We start from the raw sequence: 14,372 nt of genomic DNA, 5'->3' as shown, positions 1-14,372 counted from the left end.
CTCTCTCTGCCCCTCTCCAGCTCATTCTCTGTCTCTCTTTCAAAAATAAAAGAAAATAAACATTTAAAAAAAGTTTTTTTTAAATTTATTTTGAGATATAGAGCAAGAAACAGTGGGGAAGAGACAGAAAGAGGGGGACAGATTATCCAAAGCAGGCTCTGCAGTGACAGCAGAGAGTTCGATGTGAGGCTGAACTGTGAGATCATGACCTGAGCCAAAGTCGGACACTTAACCGACTGAGCCACCCAGATGCCCCAAGTTTATTTTATTTTATTTTTTTAGAGAGAGAGAGCGGGCATATGCATGAGCAGGGGGAGGGACAGAGGGAGACAGGGAGAGAGAGACTCTTAAGAGAATCTTAACACCCAGCACAGATCCCAAAGCAGGGCCTGATCGAACAACTCTGAGATCATGACTTGAGCCAAAGTCAAGAATCAGTTTCTCAACCGACTGAGCCACTTGACGTTTTGCTTTTAGAGGTTATCCACCCACTTTCCATTGTAGAAAATGGAGATCCAACCCGCCCTAGCCTCCCATATATATGTATACCCTTCATACAATCTCATTCTCCCAACCTGGTTGTATTATAATTTTGACAAGATTAACAATCGATGCTTATGTAATTGTGCATGCACTATCAATAGCACTACATAGCATGTACTCTGTTATGCACTTGTCTAAGTGCACTGCATATGTTAATTCACTGAATTCTCATGATGATCCTATTACTGTCATTTCACTGCACAGATGAGGATACTGGGACACAGAAAAATCAAGTAACTTGCCCAATCCACATAGCCAATAAGTGGCAGGTCTGGGATTGAAATCCAAGTAGTCTGGCTCTAGAAGCCACACCCCAAGGTCCTCTCTCCAGCTCCCTATGGGAGGACACAGAAGTAGTGGAGTGAGTGTCCAGCTCCTGAGATGCTCCCCTCTGGAACATTAATCTCAGTGTCCTGAAATTTACCTATGATTTGCTCGATGTGAATCTATTTTCTTTCACTGGTCTGTGGACCCATCAATATGTAGGAACTGCAACTCATGTTCTTTGGTTTTGACGAATTTTCTTTTATTACTTCATTGATGATTTTCTTTTTTTCCCTCAGTTCTCTCTTCCTGGGATTCCCATTATTATTATTATTTCTCTCAATTATAGAATTAGAGAGAGAGAGCATGAGTGGGGGAGAAGGGCAGAGGGAGGAAGAGAAAGAATCTTTTTCAAGTTTATTTATTTTTGAGATAGAGCAAGAGTGAGTGAGGGCCAGAGAGAGAGAGAGAGAAGAGAGAGAATTCCACGCAGGGTCCACAATCCCAGTGCAGAGCTCAAAGTGGGGCTTGAGCTCACTTGATGCAGGGCTCAAACTCATGAATCGTGAGATTATGACCTGAGCCAAAGTCAGACACTTAACTGACTGAGCCACCCAGGCGCCCTGAAAGAGAAAGAATCTTAAGCAGGCTCCACACTCAGCACGGAGCCCAACGTGGGGCTCAATCCCATGACCCTGGGATCATGACCTGAGTCAAAATCAAGAGTCAGATGCTCAACTGACTGAGCCACTCAAACACCTTTATTATTATTATTATTATTATTTTAAGTAAACTCTATGCCCAAATGGGGCTCGAACTCATGACTGTAAGATCAAGAGCCACAGGTTCTACTGACTGAGCCAGCCAGGCACCCCTTTCCATTACTTGGAGGTTTTTAAAAAAAAAAATTTTTTTTTAACATTTATTCATTATTGATAGACAGAGAGACAGAGCACCAGCATGGGAGGGGCAGAGAGAGAGGGAGACACAGAACCTGAAGCAGGTCCATGCTCTGAGCTGTCAGCACAGACCCTGAAGCGGGGCTCCAACTCAGAAACCGTGAGATCATGACCTGAGCCGAAGTCAGACACTTAACGGACTGAGCCCCCCAGGCGCCCCAACCATTATTTTGATGTTGAATCTCCTGCACTGGTTCCATGATTGTCTCACCTTTTCTGTCCTAATTCTGGGAGATTTGCTCAACTCCTCCATGAATTTTTCATTTCCAGTATCACATTTTTTAAAAGTTTATTTATTTTGAGAGAGAGAGAGAGAAAGAGAGAGAGCAAGGGAGAGGCAGAAAGAGGGAGACACAGAACCCAAAGCAGAGAGCCTGAAGCGGGGCTCGAACTCCTGAACCATGAGATCATGACCTGAGCTGAGATCAAGAGTCCAAAGCCCATCAAACTGTGACACCTAGGCACCCCTCCAGTATCACATTTTTAATTTCAAAATACTCTTTTTGTTTTTTTCTGAATGCTTTTCTTTCTTTTTTGCTAGTATGTTCTTATTTCATGGTTACAATATATTCTCTTGTCTCTCTGAGGAAAACAATAAGAGCTTTTCTGAAGTTTTATTCTCCATGCAGTCTTTGCTTTTTGTGTGTTTTCCCTTTTCTTTTTCTATATATATCATGGCTTTCCTCAAATGTGCATAATTGGTTCTTCAATTAAACTTGTAATAAGTGCTTGCAGTGAAAAGTACAGAGAGATTTGACCTAATTATAGGGGGAGGGTCATGGAAATTTCCTTGGAAAAAGACATGTTGGAAATGAGCACTGAAAAGTAAGAATGTAAAAAAGAAAAAAAAAAACAAGAAAGAAAAGAAAAGAGAGTGTATAAGATACAGGGGATACAGTAGGAGGAGGAGGAGGGGAGCCAGAAAGACAGTTGCAGGGGATAATGGGAAGCCTACCCAGCACTCGCCATTGTCGTGCAAGATTCTGAGAAGGAAAGCGCGGACAGAGTCAAATATAAAGTCACAAGAGTCCGGAGGGTAGATAAGAGGAGATCATGCACAACTCTACAGGACTGCTCCTGAGTCGTGCCTTTATGTTTGTTTGTTTGTTTATGTTTGTTTATGTTTGAGGGGGTGAGGGGCAGAGAGAGAGGTGACACAGGATCCGAAGCAGGCTCCAGGCTCCAAGCTGTCAGCACAGAGCCCGATGTGAGACTCATACTCACAAACCATGAGATCATGACCTGAGCTCGGGAAGTTGGACGCTTAACTGACTGAGCCACCCAGGCACCCCGAGTCATGCCTATACCTTCAAAAGAAGGAGGGGCATCTGGATGGTATCAAGTTGGGGAATGACATGATCAGATTTTCATGGGAACAATCCCACACTGGCTGCTTCGTGGAGGATAGTTATGAAGTCACCATCAACATCATCCAGGCTAGAGATGGCAGTAACTTTGACCAGGGTGGGAAAGCAGAAATGGAAAGGAATGAATGGATGTGGAATCCATTCCAAACTGGGTGATTAATCAGATAGGTGTGTATGGGGTGGGACGCGGGGTGGTGTGCTCAAGACTGAATCTTAAATTCCTGACTTCTACAGTGAGTTGATTGCAGTGCCATCCACAGGCTGGGAGAATGCAGGAAAGGATGCAGGTCTGGGAAGAAAGGTCGTGAGTTAGGCTCCGGACCACCCCTTGGATGTCAGAATGCAACAATCCCATCCCCTCTATGTGCTGTTTGTCCATTCTCAGTCTGTGGATGACCTGTTTCTACATTTCTTACCTCCGGTTTCCCTCCTCTGGTAGAACTTCTTTCCCAATTTCCCACTTTAACAAAATCCTGGGTGCAGGGTTCTGCAGGAGATCTGGATTTTTACTCAATGTGATACTTTATAGATTCTTGTTGAAAGGAGAAATAAGGAAAAGTGAAGCATGCCATTGATAGTTGGAGCCACAGATAAAATGGCACATCTTCAGGGCACGTGAGTGGCTCAGTTGGTCAGGCATCTGACTCTTGATTTAGGCTCCGGTCATGACCTCATGGTTCATGGTTTCAAGTCCCACGCCAATGGCACAGAGCCTGCTTGGGATTCTCTCTCTTCTCTCTCGCTGCTCCTCTCCCATTCATTCATCTCCTCTCTCTCTCTTTTTCTCAAAATAAGTAATAAACCTAAAAAGAGATGGCACATCTTCCTGGATAGTAAAACCGACAGTTTCACTGGACATTTTGTAAAAAATTTTACAATCAAGTATTATAACTCCCAAGTAATTCCAAATGGTATTTTATATTAAACCGGATATGAACAGACTTTGAAGCAGAATGCAAAGTTCACCCGAATTTCTAAAATTTAATACACATCAAGGAAGTGTCGCTGCAGCTGCCCTCCCTGGGTGGTGGCCCCCCCACCCCACCCCCGTTTCCCTGCCCTCATTGCCGTCATCTACCCTGCTCCCCACCCTTGCTTGCTGTCCGGGTAGAAACCTTTAGATTTTGGGAAGAGCTGCGGTTAGGGAAGGAAGGGCAGAGCTTGAAGAAAACCACATTTGGACACACTGCTGAGGGGAGCAAGTCAACAGCGGAGCAGGAGCTGGAATTCGTGGCCCCCCGGTTCTCCAGGCCTCTCAACCTGGGATCTACAGCATGTGCTGTGTTAGCCTCTCAGCTCTCAGGGTTAGCAACGCCAACCAGTGAAGTTCAAGGAGGCAAACGGGTCCTTTCAAGGGCTCAGGCGGGCAGGCCAGAGGGAGGAGGCAAAGCCTAACCCCAAGAAATCATTGATCCTCCCTGGAATTTCAGATACCATCCCACAGTGTTTTGGGGACTGGGTGGTGGTAGGCAGAGAGCCCTTTGCAGGGACCCTCACGATGCACTGCACAAATGAACTCCCATTCTTCGCCTCCTAAAGGTCACGTGGCCTGCATCCTTAGTTGAAAGGGCTCACTCAGAGAATCACTTCTGCGATAATAAGGGTTATTTTCATAAGGTCTGTTATGCAGACCTTATTAAATCTCATTCATCCTCCAGTGTGATTAGGAGTCATTCTCCTCTTCCTGATAAACGGTGCCGGAGGGAACCACCGTCCCACCTTTACAAAGGGAAACTTGGACTCTGCCTCTAGGCAGAGATGGGGAGGATAGAGAACTTTTCCTGTATCTGTTTCTCAATTGACTTCAGGTCAGAACAATCCTTATGCCACCGTGGCGTGTCTGATAACCTTTCACATCCATGGACCTACACCGAACCTACACATTCACACAGAATGTTCCTGCAGAAGATGTGGCAAGAAGGGGAAAGAATATGCTCACACCATGGAGGTAAGTGGTGTTCTCATTTGCAGGGGAAGGCTGAAATGGACCTCTGGCCTGCAGTTTCCTGAAAAGCACAGGGATCAATACTTGGTGAATATAAGTCTGGCTTTCAAACTGAAGCATCCTGACTTAGAAATAACCACTTCAGAGGCAATTTATCTGATCTGATAGCTCTTCGGTTGTCAGCTGCCTCCTATCTTTTTACCTTGATGTTTCTCCTCTCCTCAGCCTTTCTATAAAGAAAAAGGCAATGTAGTGTGTAAGAACGAGGCCTGAACCAAAGCAGAGACCTGGATTCTAAGTCTGGCCATGCTACAAACTGGCTGGGCGTACTTGGATAGGTCACTTAACTTTTCTAGGTTTCAATTTCCTGCAAACTGAAAGAGTAAGACTGGATAGCCTTGAAGGTGATGTATTAACAAAGACTCACTGTCACAAGTGAAAAAACAAAACAAAATACAAAACCCCAAAAAACTCAACTCATACTCACTTAAGCAAATCAGGAGTTCTCTGGCTTGTGTAACTGAATTGTCCAGGAGTTCCAGCTTCAGGCAGAGCTTGATCTAGACACCCAAATGATGTTAGAGATCTCCATCTCTGACCCCTCTTTCTGTGGTGGCTTCATGTTCAGAGACGATCGCTTACATCCTACTGGCTTAGCAATGTTAACACACTTAGTGCCCTTAGCTAAAAGGTCAAGCAGAAGTCAAGGTGCTGAGGCTCATAAACTCTAGTTGTGTGTCAGGAACGCATCTCAGGGAAAGAGGATATTGTGTTTTGATTGGCTACGCCTAGGTCACATGCCCATTGACAGAGGAGTGAGAGAGGCCTGGTTTTCTAAGGAAAATCTCTACACTGCTAGGCAGGCAAAAATAGCAGATGTTGGCCACAGGTGGTATCATAGAAAAAAAAAATGGGTTTGAGTCCAGACCCTGCCACCAGCTAGCTAGTTAAATCTGAGCAAATTATTCAACCTCTCGGAGGTTTGTTTTCTCATCTAGATAATGGGATTGGTCTTTGTTGAGTGAGGTTAGATAGGAGATAGCATGAAAGGTGACTAACGATGGTAAGTATAGCAAATGTTTAGTTTGGGATCCTGTGACTTTAAGCCAGTGATTCTAAACAAACATTTCAATGCAAGTGCGGCTCTTTAGAGAATAAATCCCCCTGGGTCACCTGGGTGGCTCAGTCAGTTCCAGTCAGGTCATGACCTCATGGCATCCGGCTCTGTGCTGACAGCTCAGAGCCTGGAGCCTGCTTTGATTCTGTGTCTCCTTCTCTCTGCCCCTCCACTCATGCTCTGTCTCTTTCTCTTAAAAATAAAATAAACATGAAAGAAAAAGAGTATAACTTCCCTTATGTACTTTCCTGCCCAGTGAGGGCTTCTAATTTTCAGCCTGACAAATCCAGATTTTATATATGATAAAGCCTTGACAACTCAGTTACAGAGATTTCTGTCTAATTAATTTTCTTGTTAACTCAAGATTAATTCGGCTAAAAGATTCTTTTGGTTCCAAGCCTTGGCATTGAAAAATCACTCTAAATTGTCAGACTCCGTTCTCTTGCTTTTCTTTCTTCCTTCTTTCCTTTCTTTTTTAGCACTTATTTATTTTTCAGAGACAGAGAGACAGAGCATGAGCAGGGGAAGGGCAGAGAGCCATAGACACAGAATCCAAAGCAGGCTCCAGGCTCTGAGCTGCCAACACAGAGCCCCACAAGAGGCTAGAACTCATGAACCATGAGATCATGACCTGAGCGGAAGTTGGACCCTTAACCAACTGAGCCACCCAGGTGCCCCAAGTTTGCTTTTTGGTAGTAAAGGATCTTCTAACACTTTAGAGCTTTGTAGGTCAAAAAGTTGGTCCAAGAGGAGCCTTCCCCCAAGGCAAAGCTTCCACAAGCCAACATTTCATTATAAATCAGACCACCACTGGAACCAAGAAAACCTGACTCAAAGAAACCGCATCCTTAAAAGACTGCTGCAATTATGTACATAGCAATTTATTAATTTATGACCAGGATAGTGTTTCAAGACTATAATAAATCAATGTCCCCCATCCCGGAAGCCACTCCTCTGTGCCAGAGGACAAATACTTCATCAGCCAATAGCTTGGTAGGCATGGAGTCAGTCTTGACGACCACTTCACGGGGCCATGGTGAGGTCTGACAGGCCACTGCCACGGTGACTCAACTCATCGTACAAATGCAGCATTTGCCAACCTCTGCGTTTTTGAGCTGCTCCTTTCTTGAGACCCAACTGACCACCCCTCTCCAATTCCCATCATCTGTATCTGGTCCACACCATCTATAACTGGTCTCTGTGATGAGATATCTACTTAATTATAATCACAGTGCAGTCTTGCCCTCCTGAAGTTTCACTAGGTCGCCATGATGAAAATTTGTGTGATCCCAAATTCTTCAGGTGTTTACTTATGTTCTACCCCTACCTAGTAGCTAATACCCTTCTCGTTCAAGTTTTACTAGTTAACCCACAGGAACAGCTGTATTTCCATAATGGTCAAGGTCTTGGCATCTCTCACGGATACTATCAACTACTATCTAGAGGGTACTCCGTTGAACCATGAATTTATGTCAATGGCACGAGAAAACAGGCAGGGCTCAGGACAAATCAATATTGACCTCAGCACATCCTTAGGGAATGGATTTCTTCCATGGGTTTGTCACATTTCTTTTGCTTTGAAAACTCAAGACAATGTGAAGGCATTCGGTTAAGATGGCAAATTGAGTTTTGAAGATACTACTTCTACTAAGGACAACCTCTTTGACACGATTCTATTTTGTTTCTCTATCTCAACTTCTATACTTTTGCCTCTCTGGCTTTTGTCTGATTACAACTGACATCTCTGCTCTTATTGTCTGCCTGTGTTTGGTTCCAACTGTGGCAATTTCTTCTCAGCCTCTAAGTGTTATTCTTCCCCTTTGTGCTTTAAAAAAATGTTTAAGATGTTTTAATTTTGGGGGTGCCTGGGTGGCTCAGCCAGTTAAGCATCCAACCCTTGATTTTGGCTCAGGCCATGATCTTGCGGTTCGTGAGTTCAAGCTGCTGACAGTGAGAGCCTGCTTAGGATTCTCTCTTTCCCTCTCTCTCTGCTTCTCCCCCAAATAAATAAATAAATAAACTTAAAAAAAAGATGTTTTAACTTTGCAAAGTAATCTCTAGTCCCAACATGGGGTTCAGACTCTCAACCCTGAGCGACACCTGGGTGGCTCAGTCAGTTAAGCATCCAGCTTTGGCTCAGGTCATGATCTCCTGATTTGTGAGTTTGAGCCTCATGTCGAGCTCTGTGCTCACAGCTCAGAGCCTGGAGCCTGCTTTGGATTCTGTGTCTCCGTCTCTCTTTCTGCTCCTCCCCTGCTTGTGTTCTGTCTGTGTTTGTCTCTCTCTCAAAAATGAATAAACATGAAAAAACAAAACAAAACCCAACTCTTGGCCCTGAGATGAAGAGTTGCATCCTCTTTCAACTGAGCCAGCCAGGTGCCCCACCCCCTTTGTGATTTAATGATCTATTTCATTTTTTCTCTATCTCTATTCTTTCTTCCTCTCTTCATCTGTTCCCTCCTTTTCCTTGTTTCCCCCCCCCCCCTTTGGCTATTTTTATTTGGTTGGTTTTGGGCTTTTTGTTGTTATTTTAAAAATTCTATTTATCTAGTTTTTATTTTATTTATTTTTAAATATTTTTTTCTTTTCTTCTTTTTCCTGACAGAGAGAGAGAGAGAGAGAGAGAGAGATACAGCGTTAGCAGGGGAGGGTCAGAGAGAGAGGGAGATACAGAATCCAAAGCAGGCTCCAGGCTCTGAGCTAGCTGTCAGCACAGAGCCTGATGCAGGGCTCGAACCCACGAACCATGAGATCATGACCTGAGCCAAAGTCGGATGCTTAACCGACTGAGCCACCCAGGCGCCCCTTTTTATCTATTTTTAAATTTTTTTTTTAATTTATTTTGGAGAGAGAGAGAGGGAGATAGAGAGAGTGCAAGCAGGGGAAGGACAAAGAGAGGGGGACAGAGGATCCAAAGTGGGCTGTGTGCTGACAGCAGAGAGCCCAAGTGAGGCTCAAACCCACAAAACCTGAGACCACAACCTGAGCTGAACTCGGATGCTTAACCAACTGAGGCACCCAGGCGTCCATAGATTTTTTTTTTTTTTTTAAGTAATGCCTACACCTAGCACGGGGCTCGAACTCACAACTCTGAGATCACACATGCTCTATTGACTGAGCCGGCCAGGTGCCTCCTTTCCTTTGGATGTTTATTTAATCTGCCTGCTTCTCCCTTCCCCCCCACCCCTGCCTCCCCCCTCTTCTTTCACTCTCTATGGTTCTCCTCAGTCCCTTTGCCTATTCTTCTATCTCAATTTACATCCCTGACTCTGATTTTTCCTCATCTTCCTACCAGTCTCTGCCTACCAGCTCCTGGCAGTCTCTGTCTTTGTGTTTTGCACTGTAGCCGTTTGTCCTTTGTCTTTCTGCCTGTCTCCAACACAACCTATCTTCTACTTTCTTTTTCTGCCGGTGGATCTTTCCACTGAGTGCCTCTCCACCTTCAAGTTCTTTTGCTTCTCAGCTCCCTTGACGAATCCCCCTCAGTCTCTATTTCCACCTCTCTCTTCTCTCGCTCTGCTAACCTCTCTAAAGGCTTCTATTACCTCCATCTCTCCTGAGCCGGATTGTTCCTCCTTGTCACTCACTCTAGTTCTCTGTCTAGACCATCTGTGTCTTGCACCCCTGGGGTCCCTTCCTGTCAGCTTTTATATTGCTTTTCCTTGTCCTCTTTGTTTATGAGCATTTTACCAGTTCTGTGATTGGTTCCTGTCAGCAGCCATGATGGTCTTTCTCAACATTTCTGCCAAAGATTCCCTGTCTTGCTCTCCATCTCTCTTCACCTCTGTCTCTTCCACACAGGTGATCCTTCTATTTTTCCCATGATCTGTGTACGGCCATTTCTATTATCCCTTTTGTCTTCTAGCTCAGCTTTTGGGCAGGATTTTTTGGTTTTAATCTTCCTGTCTCTTGCTTCTGCTCATGTCTTTCCTGTGGATTATGAAGGGTTATGAAGGGTTATGTCTCTTTCTGTCCATTGGTTTGTAGAATGGTAATCTTAATCTGCTCTATACTTCCCATAACCTGGATGTTCTGCCTGAAGAAAAGAGAGGTTTTGTGCAATGAAAAAAATTCCGCAGAAGTGGTAGGGGAGAAAGGAGAGGGAGAGCTTGCAAAGGAATCCTGGAAGAAAGTCAGATATTCCTTAATCCCTCTGCAGTCAAGTGGAAGCCTTCCCTCACGGACTTCTGCCTCTGCTTTCACTCTTCCATGAAACACAGGGCCTGGGAAAGCCCTACACTCGGCTCCCAGAACAGGCGTCTGAGTCCCTGCCGTGGCCCTGGGCTTCAGTACTGTCCTAAGAAGACAGGCCTAGGGGCGCCTGGGTGTCTCAGTCAGTTAAGCGTCTGACTGTGGCTCAGGTTATGATCTTATGGTTCGGTTTGTGGGTTTGAGTCCTGCATCGGGCACTGTGCTGACAGCTCAGAACCCGGAGCTTGCTTTGGATTCTGTGTCTCCCTCTCTTTCTGCCCCTCCCCTACTAATGCTCTGTCTCTCTCCCTCTCTCAAAAATACACGTGAGAAATTTTTTTAAAAATCTGCGTTTTCTTTCAAAAGGTCAGAAGACACTTAAGAAATTTAAAGGGCTGGTGCCAGGCTTTTTAAAAATTTAAAAAGCAGGGGTCCCTGGGTGGCTAGGTGAATTGAGCATCCAACTCTTGATTTCAGCTCAGGTCATGATCTCACAGTTTGCGAGATGGAGCTTTACATCAGGCTCTGTGCTGACAGCATGGAGCCTGCTTAGGATCCTCTCTCTCCCTCTCTCTCTCTGCCTCCCTCACTCATGTGCACGTGTGCATGCACACACTCTCAAACTAAATAAATATTTTTAAAAAAAGATTCTCTCTCTCCCTATGCCCCTCCCCCATGCTCTCTCTCTTAAAAAATTGTTTTTAAAGGCAGTAGGACTAATATTAAGTACAAACACAGTGGTGTGGCTTTGAGAACCAGAAATACCAGCAATTGTAGTGGCCCAGTTCTTCTGTCTCTTGGCAACTATTACGTCCATCCCTACTGGCTACCGATAGCACCGGTGTGGCCTCCTCCCATTGCTAGAATTTGGTCACAGTTGAGGTCTTTTTTCCTCCGACACCACCCCCTCCATGCCAGATCTCTCTGATCCTAATAGGACCTCACCTTTCTTCACCTGTTCCTGTGCCAAAGCAAAGGATTTCATTGGCTGTTTCATTTACCTTCATGCCTCCTGCTACCTCTCACTGGTAGTACTGGCTGTACCTTTTTGAGTCTCTGCTGGAAGAAGCAGTCATCTGACGATGGGATTCAGTGAACAGTAGCCCAGGAGCCCAGCTTCCCACCCGCCATGAACATCAGCATTTCTTCTTAGATCCTAGGAATGGGGGAGGGGTGTGAGTCAGCCGGAAAAGGAACCGAGATACTGAAAATTCCATTCAGTCCTTACCCCGTGGAGGGACTGTATACTGTAGACCACCATCGCTTTGTCCTGGCCATGCCTCCCCCAGGACTGGCAGGAGAGGAGCCTTCTCTCTAGTCTTTCAGGCTGAGAGTGGAACTGTCCCTGGTGACAAGCTCACCATCACAACATCTCCTTGGGCCCCTGGTTTCCTTGTGCCTAGGGATGGGTGGGTGGGGCCGAGACCGAAGGACATCGCTGACCAAAATACGGACACCCAGTATGATGCTCATGGCACCCACAGTGACCAGCCCAGTTCTACCGAGGATGACCAGAGCAGGAGGCACCTGGTGTTGCTGCCGGATCAGCCACAGACTCATCCACCCCAAAGGCACCAGGCGGAAGAGGGCCAAGGTGGCCAGGGTGGCCCAGCTGGCCATGCTGAAGGCCAGGGATGGGGCCTGGTGGGAAAGCAGCAGCAATTTTCGTAGGTGCAGGCAGGCGGAGTTCAGCTCCAGGAGCAGAGACACCATAGAGAGGCCTACACAGTGGCTGGACAGAATGGCGGTGCTGAGGTAGCTCGCTACCTGGGGAGCAGGGGTCAGAGGTCAGAGGACCTTCCGTGAACTGTTGGCCATCATGTGCCAATATCTCCATCCCGAAGACAGGGGCTCCCAACCATTTTGTGGTATGCTATCAAAAACCTGCCCTTTATGCTTACTTGGGGCCTGAACAGCCTTAAGATCACCCTTCCATAATAACTATCTGCACAGTACATCCCATCCCCCCCCCAATTTCCAATCCTGGGTTTTCATGCCCCATCCATCCCCACTCCCTATACTGGGACTCCCTCTTCTCAGAAAATCTCCCTATTCAACATTTCTGCAATCGACAGGACACCTGAGGGAATCCAAGCTACCTAGGCAGTGTTCAGACTCCAGCTGTGGCTAGCAGCCAATCCTCCCCCCCTCCCAAACCAGCCCAAGGTTCGGAGGATGAAGCACCAACAGGGTCAGAGATTCTGGGAGTCACTGGACAGGAACCTGAAGAGAGATTGAGGACCCCAGCCTGAGCATACCACCCTGCCTGTCTCCCCTTCCCCAAGTCTCACCACCAAATGATGACAGAGAAGTTCCCAGGCCTGGCCCAAGGTCTGGTTCCACAGCATGTCAGCTCCATCAGCCAAGAAATAACCTATGGGGCACGGTATGAGGGACAGGGCCATTAGGCCCTCCCCAAGTTGTTGTACTTCCTGGAGAGGAATCTCCATCCCCTCCTTTTTCCAGGTCTTTAGTTTCTTTCAGCAAAGCTGCCAGAAACATTTGACACCTGGAGACCTGGAATTACCATTGGAAGGTTGCTCCCCGCCAAACCGGCCCAGCCTTCCCTGCAGACTCACCCACGGACACAGCCACCAGCACCAGGGCCCAGAGCGGGTGGCCGTGAATCGGGTCGGCAGCCATCTGAGGGTACAGCGAGAGCCTGTAGGAGATGGGGGACCATGGTCGGCATCACGCAGACTCAGACGCCATTCTCCCGCTGTGCACGCTCACCCACCCATTCACACCCCCCACTCAGTGTCAGACTTTCAGGGTCCCGCTTCAAGGGCGTGGAGCCTACTTAAAAAATAAGAAAAGAAAAAAAAAAAAGTGTTGTGTAAGGTCCCGCTTCGGTTCTTGAAGGTGCCCGTGTGGGTCTTCTCATCGCAGCCTTCGACCGCTCACCCTCACCCCGGTGCCTACCCGACCGTTAAGCCCCGCACCCGAGCAGCGCCCCGACCCCTGTGAGCAGGCTGTGCACCAGGGAGACACAGATGTTCCGCCACTTCCAACGGTCCTGGGCGGCAGATCCCGGCGTGGGCAGCAGCTGCAGCGCCCAGTGCAGCCCCCGGAAAGCGGCGAAGGAGGCGCCAGTCACAAGGAGCCCCCAGGGCGCCATGGCCTGACAGGTCTGATTTAGTAGTCCCTTGGGCGCCGGCGCTTCAGCCAGGACGCACCCACTGTCAGCTGCGGGGGTTGTGAGTTGGTTTTCGGACCAGAGTGGGTCCTTGGCTTCTCCAGCCCACCTCGCCTTTGGAATCTGCTTTAACTTTCCTAGGCTTCGGCCACGCCCCCATCACTCGGCTAGGTGGTGATTGGAGCAGCCGGGGAGCCACGCCCCGGAGCCACCGCCACAGATCCCGTCCCGCCCTAGCGGGGGATGGAGGGTGGGGGGCTCCCGGAGACCAGGCCTTGCAACGGAGCTCAGAGGGGACTTCCAGGATGTCGATGGGGGTCTTCCCCAACGCCTGCGCCCCGAACCCCTCGGAGCTTCCGAAATCGGTCGCCATTCTCACCTGACACTCCCAGAGGCCCCGCCCCATTGTCTTTCACCTCGGCTCCCTGCGCTAACCTCTCACCTGCCGGGCATCCCTCCGTCGGCACCCTCACCGACCTGAAGGTAGAGGCCAGCGCACACCCACTCCCACTTGCATAAACATCGCCACCGCACTGCCCCGCCTCACCCACCCCGTCCCGGCTGTGGGGGCACCTCGCTTCCTGGGAGCCACCCTTTCCACTTCCCGAGGTTTCCAGACCTTTAACGCATCATAGCAACCCTATTGATTCCAGCAGTCCCGTCTCCTTACGCAGTACCTTCAAATGCAACAGCAGCTCCCATTTTGGAGAAGCGACCCGCAAGGAACTCCTCCCCCTAACCGTTTTTGAGGGCCCCACAGAGGACCCTGGCTATTAGGAGGGGAGGGAAAAGGAAACCATTCAGACGTTAAGTATGGAAAAGCAACCATCCCCCCCCCCCCCCCCCCCCC

At 47.7% G+C, this 14,372-nt stretch overlaps 1 protein-coding gene across 1 annotated transcript; it reads right to left on the bottom strand.

Moving 5' to 3' along the window:
* Positions 1–11,700: 11,700 nt before the first annotated feature.
* TLCD2 (TLC domain containing 2) lies at positions 11,701–13,593 on the bottom strand. The gene is made up of 4 exons (XM_077749705.1): positions 13,329–13,593; positions 12,966–13,048; positions 12,678–12,760; positions 11,701–12,153 (listed from the first exon to the last, which is right to left on the bottom strand). Exons 1-4 carry the CDS (start codon positions 13,502–13,504, stop codon positions 11,701–11,703), a joined length of 795 nt encoding a protein of 264 aa, XP_077605831.1. The 5' UTR covers positions 13,505–13,593.
* Between the last annotated feature and the right edge of the window lie 779 nt (positions 13,594–14,372).

Source organism: Crocuta crocuta, unplaced genomic scaffold, assembly GCF_008692635.1.
Source record: "Crocuta crocuta isolate KB4526 unplaced genomic scaffold, BGI_CrCroc_1.0 scaffold149, whole genome shotgun sequence".
In the NCBI taxonomy this organism is placed as follows: Eukaryota; Metazoa; Chordata; class Mammalia; order Carnivora; family Hyaenidae; genus Crocuta; species Crocuta crocuta.
The sequence above is the reverse complement of the archived record's forward strand: the minus strand, read 5'-3'. Positions and strand labels throughout refer to the sequence as shown.

Bases quoted from the DNA above. Each gene is read 5' to 3' on its own strand.
- TLCD2 (XM_077749705.1), bottom strand. From the start codon at position 13,504: ATGGCGCCCTGGGGGCTCCTTGTGACTGGCGCCTCCTTCGCCGCTTTC. The intron at 12,761-12,965 runs GTGAGTCTGCAG...CGTGCCCCATAG, and splicing joins GCTGGTGGCTGTGTCCGTGG to GTTATTTCTTGGCTGATGGA. The intron at 12,154-12,677 runs GTGAGACTTGGG...CCTGCTCCCCAG, and splicing joins TTCTCTGTCATCATTTGGTG to GTAGCGAGCTACCTCAGCAC.